At 46.1% G+C, this 5903-nt stretch overlaps 1 protein-coding gene across 1 annotated transcript; it reads right to left on the reverse strand.

Moving 5' to 3' along the window:
• Positions 1-262: 262 nt before the first annotated feature.
• On the reverse strand, positions 263-3393 carry LOC112986590 (cytochrome c oxidase assembly factor 7). The gene is made up of 3 exons (XM_026105942.2): positions 3204-3393; positions 2993-3133; positions 263-1516 (listed from the first exon to the last, which is right to left on the reverse strand). Exons 1-3 carry the CDS (start codon positions 3307-3309, stop codon positions 1068-1070), a joined length of 696 nt encoding a protein of 231 aa, XP_025961727.2. The 5' UTR covers positions 3310-3393; the 3' UTR covers positions 263-1067.
• Between the last annotated feature and the right edge of the window lie 2510 nt (positions 3394-5903).

Below are 5903 nucleotides of genomic sequence, written 5' to 3' on the forward strand. Positions count from 1 at the left end.
ACAACTCCCCCCCAAAACCGTATATTTCTACAGAACACAGCTTTTACTTGTATGCTGAAGTGTTCCACTGCAGTTTCTTCATATTCAAAACAAAAAATTCCCTCCCAAAAATAACAAAAAACATGCAACAGCTTTCACAACTGGCCCTTCCCCACTCCCCCGCATCAAAATTTTTGTGTCTAAAGTTATTCTTGGACAAAAAATTATTGATTTGACTCCATTTCGATGCTGAATTATTTAGAAATCAAAGTATACTTGATAATTCAATTCCACAATTTTAATTTACAATCAAATAATGACAATTTGTAAAATTAAAATAATTACACTCAATAACAACCTGTAAAACTTAGAGACTGATCCAAGAAATCAAAGCTTCTCAGATGAAGTTACAACATTAAAGATATGGTTTAAAACCTTAGTTGGGTATCAAATAAGTATTTCTCCATAGAACAAGGTTCTCCGGTTATATGTGTTGTTTTGACAGTTTGATGACAGAGCAAATAAATCAGAAAGTCTTAATATAATTTTAGGGCAACAAACGTGACTTTCAGCAAATGAACTGACTCAAGTTTTTCAAACCATTCTGGTACCGAGCAGCCTTAGAGCAGACCATCCAAGTGTGCACATTATCAAAGCTCCACAGGTGCTTGTAAGACTGTGGGTACAGTTTTGAATGCTGAAGTCTGCATGATCTTGCAGCTATATTTTTCTGTATTAGAACTTGTCCTAGCACAAGCCTTGACATTGAAACATCACGCACAAGTGAGAGTTCTCCATGCTTGAAACCACAGGGACAAAATTCAAAAAGAGCAGAAGTCTTTGCCCTCCTTAAAGTAGAAAAGGAATCTAAGCATTACATCTAAAACCATACATATTTAAAACTGAATAAAGGGACAGCAGAGTTGACCACGTTTGTTGTGTCTGCAAAATATAGGTTTATTTGTATACACAAAAACTTACAGAATATTTATTTACTATGAGTAAAAACTGTATACCCATGTGATTTAAATAACAAGTTCACTTGACACATAAAATTGCAGTTTTAAGAAATGCAGAAACTGACAGTTTTACTCCCCAAAGGTTAAAGAACTCGATGCTTCTTTCTGTTCTTTATGCAGCTGCTTTGCCCTGTTTTTCAAATCTTCTGCCTTGGCATCATTCTTCTCAATGCCATCTCCGATTTTGTACATTCGACTGGCATTGGCACAAGCCCATACATGACCCAGCTCACATGCTTTCAGAGAATACTGCAAAGCATGGTTCATGTCCTTGGGGACCCCAGGCGCTCCCTGGAGGTATATCACACTGAGGTTGAAGCAGCTAGGAGCAAAATTGCCATCGCAGGCTTTTGTGTAATAGTCTCTAGCAACAACTGGGTCAGGTTTATCATCATTTACTCGCCCATCATGGGCCAACAGCCCGACGTTATGACAGGCATTTATTGACCGCTTCCCACCTTTCTCACAGGACCTCACAAAGGAGTTGTAGGCAGCTTTCAGATCTGGGGCGAGTCCACCTGCCAGCCAAGAAACCAAGAGATTACAGTAAGCACATGCTGCGTAACTGAAACAGATGGGAGCTTTCCGCTTCACAACGTGCCTCCCAACACTCACAGCATTCCTCACCATTAGATACTACAGTCAACATTTATGACTTCAGAGACACAACTGCTGTCTCAACTACAATGGTTTTGCTAATGCCCTCAAATTAGGAAATCCTGCTCCACTGTAGGGTAATCGGGCAGACAAAAAACTCCTTCCACTACTACTTACATAGACCCCTAAGTAATTTACACTAGACGAAGTATTTTTTTTTTTGTCAGTTGACACTGTTACCAGTTTAAAACTATGGTAACAACATCACATTCCTCAATGTGTTGCTATTTGGATGGAGATTCATTAGCATAACTGCTTCCAATCACTGTAACAGCAGATACTTCTTTGGCAGACTTGGGGCCTACATATTTGTGTATCTGCAAACAGTGTCATCAGTCTGCAAGCTTATTTCTTCCTTACCTTTTGTAAAGAAAACAAAACAAAATGAAAAGATCAGACAGGAAGAAATCCAAGTTTTAAAAGCACAACACAGCAACATTCAGCACTGGATAAAACCTACCACTTATACTGAAATAACTCTTAAAAATATATGTAATTAAACATAACTTAATATTATTTCTCAGAAGAAAGCAGTTTAGATAAACTGGGCTCAAAATAAGATCTTTTTTATCCTGTATGTAATACACTTAGTTGGGTAGTAAAAGGAGTATCTTAAATAGGTTAAGGTTTTCTAAGCTAGAAAATGTACATCTTTTGTCCTTGCATTGTCATTGCCTAGAAGATGCAGATAACTTGGGACAACAAACTCCTAAATCTAACCTGAGCTGCAGAAACACAAATGCATGCTGCAGACCTCTCTAAAAGCAGCTACAGTACCATTACTACCACTAAGACTTCTGCTTTCTCCTTAATCTTCCAGGATACAGAAACCTGTGAGGACTGATCCAATACTGCAACTTTGAGCATGAACTTAGAAGATAAATATATGTGGCAGGGAAGTGCCAGCGAGCCTTGACTGATTGAAAAAGGCTGAGAACTGTTCAACAAAAGTTTTCCACCTTTCCCTCACTTTAATTGTGAGGCCATAAAAGACAAAGGACACCTGCTTCCTTCTTCAAGGTCAGGAGGAAATGCAGATAGTCAGCGTCTCCTGAAAAATAAGAGGTATGCTTCCCCACAGGCACCCTCCTCCTGCTCCGTGGCCCTTACAGCTGGGGAGCTCACACTCCTGGCGGGGCCACCACAGAGTGGCCCCCTCTGTGCTGCGGGTGACGAGCAGAGCCTGCCGCACGTTCGCCACCGCGCACTACGGCCACGCCGCCAGCTGCTCAGGCACGGGTGCGGTGGCATCAGCCACGGGGGCTCCCGAGGCGACCCGACAGCAGGCGGCGAAAGGGGGCCCCGCCGGGACCCCCCCTCCCCGCGGCCCGGCTCACCTTTCCCGATGGCCTGGTAGGCCCCCAGCTTGTAGCAGCTCTCGCTGTGCCCGTTCGCCTCGCAGTTGCGGCGCAGCACCCGCGCCGCCGCCGCGAAGTCCTTCTTCACGGCCTCCAGGTAGTCGGCGAGGCGCTGGCAGCCTGCAAGGCAGCGGTGAGGGGGCGCGGCGGGGAAGGGGGCCCGCGGCGGGGGCTGGGGGCACACGCTTACCGTCGGGGTCGCTCTCGCGGTAGCACTGGTAGCTGTACTCGACGTGCAGGTTCTCCAGGTAGCCGCGCACCTCCTCCTCATCCTCGAAGTTCACCAGCCCCGCCATGGCGGCCGGACCCGCCGGGCCGCCGTCAGGCCGCCGCGCGAGCGCCGCCGCCTCGATGCCAGGCCGCCCGGAAGAGCGCCGAGCGCGGGGAGGCCGCGCCCCGCCCCCCGCCTCCCGCAGGCGCCCGCGGGCTCCCAGCAACATGTTCCCCGCGGGGCCTTGTGCCGCCGGGACCCGCGTTTCTGAGCTTGTACTGACAGTAATTAAACCCGTAAGTTACCACTGTGGCCTCTGCGTTAATACGCTTCGCGTGACCTAGAAGCTGGGGGTTTATTACCCATTCCACAACTTGGTGCCTGCCTGTTTTGTCTTGGATTAACAGCTAAATGACTGTCAGGTCAGTTTTAGAGCAGCCATCCTTCCTTCGCCTTCCTTCAGCAAGAAAATCTAAGGGATGCTTTTGGATGGGAGTCCTTGCCTCCTAGTATGTCTGAGCACACGGGGCCAGGGATATTGAGAGCACCTGGAGATTGGTAAGCAATTAATAGAACATAACAGACCATAGTTCTCTAGTTATGTCTGAATTTACAGTTCATGCAAGCAGTGGTATGAGGATACTTACACAAAGTGTGGCACACTTTCCAATTCCAGCGTTTTTGAGCACAAACTTTCTGAGTGTAGCAGCACATTAGAAATTTACACCACAAACTGCTTAGAGTTAAAGTTATTTTCTGAGAATACCTGTCAATATTTTGTCCCAAATGATTTCAGTAATATAACACATTGTCAAATTTGAGGGATAAATACAACTCAGCTAAGTCTGGTGCATAGGCCCCATAGGAAGAAACCAGACTGGCCACAAACAACTGGAGCCAATTGCCAGGACGGCTGTAGGTCGGGCCGATGGCGCCACCTGCTGGACAGGTTGCCAAAACGCCAAATACAACGGTATTAACCGCTATATTGTTTGTTAAAACTTTTCATACTTTTCAGTATTTGCGTTGAAGTCACCACACACTGGCCACACAAAACGAAAATCTTGTTTCAAAATGCATCAGCCGAAAACACTGACATGTCTGTGAGAATGCAAATAAGAGGATATATGTTATATATCTCTATCTATCTATCAATCAGGATATACCTGAGAACTTTCCTGTCAAGTCCTCTTCTCTGGAGAAGGGCTTTGGAAGATGAGCTGCTTTTAGGTCAGCAAGACTGTTTCTCCAAAAATCATGTCTTGAAAAATTTCAGTTTGCACAGGCTCAGTAGAAACTCTTGAGTTTTCTGGTTTAAATCCCCAAAGAGTCTGTTCTTGCTGGGACTTTGCCATTTCCGATGCTGCTGCTGTGGCAGGGCCAACCCAACAGAGCAAACTCCATCCCAGGCCTGGAGTGCCACAGCAAGGCTTCCCTTGTGGCTGCAGTGCTTGAGTACCGGGGGGCAGGCCACGCACTAGCACTGAGCAGGGAATCAGCCTGTTTCCTCAAAGCTTTCACTGTTGGAGCCCAGACAGGAGAAAGGAAGGTATTTCCTATCAATCATAAATGCAGGTGGAATGAGAGAAATAAAGTAAGGACAAGGTATCTGGTGATACTCGGGTTGGAGAGAGGGAGTGAATTTGGAATTAGGCATGAAAGAGAAGAGACTGGAAGCTCTGAAAGACAGTAGGAAGTGGGAGAAACAAAGAATGGACTAAGAATAATACTACTAGCTCTTCCTTTTACTTATCTAAGCTAATTTATGTTTCCATAATTATATGTTATTTCTTCTAATAAGGCTAGATTTTTAAGTGGTTAAATTGAGACCGTGGGGACTCCTGATTCTGTTCTTGTCTGATCCCGAGGACATCATTTATTTTCTCTGCCCCAACATCCTAGTCTAAGCAACGGGACTAGAACTGACCCCCGTCGCACAGTCATTAAACAGGTAAAATTGTGTTTGCAGAATATACTGTGATCATCCAATGGCAGCAACATAAATTAGTATTTTTTCCTTAATGTTTATTTATATGTTGGCTTGCAGACAAATGCTACTCAAAGCTGCTGTACATGGAAACAGCAACTCTGTAAAAGGCTTAACCACAGTCTTTGTAATTTCACCTGGATGGGGTAACTGCATCCCTCTTTGCTTTGCATCCTAACACAAAAATAACTGTATTTCTCTTCATCAACAATAAATTATAGCGTGTTTCTGTTGGGAAGGCGGTTTCCGTCAGTATCAGAAGCCTGAAATTATCCTGTATTGAAGTATGTGGCAAAGCTCCTCTCCTCCTTGCAGGAAGCAAAACCTATGGCGCTTGAGCAGATTATTGGTGTTACTGTAAGAAACTAGTTTGAGCAGGAAACAGGTTTGGATAGAGAGGTGGATCTGCGAGCAGGAGCACAAAGGTGACACCGCACTGCTGCTTGCGAGAGGTTCCCCAAAGATAAGGACCTGCCGGCGGGGTGGCGCCTCACTCCTCAGCTGAGTAAACAGCATTTGCTTGGGCAAACTCACCACCCCGTCATGTTTTCCCCTCTTGTCCTCGCTCCGCCGTGAAAGCAGCCCGAAGCCCTCACGGGAGGCCGGTGACAGGCCCCATCCCCGGCCCCCTCCGGGCGCCGCAGCCCAACCTGGCGCCCAACGCACCTCCCCGCGGCCGCGGCCGCCGCGCC

The sequence above is a fragment of the Dromaius novaehollandiae genome, chromosome 8 (assembly GCF_036370855.1).
Source record: "Dromaius novaehollandiae isolate bDroNov1 chromosome 8, bDroNov1.hap1, whole genome shotgun sequence".
NCBI classification, from domain to species: Eukaryota; Metazoa; Chordata; class Aves; order Casuariiformes; family Dromaiidae; genus Dromaius; species Dromaius novaehollandiae.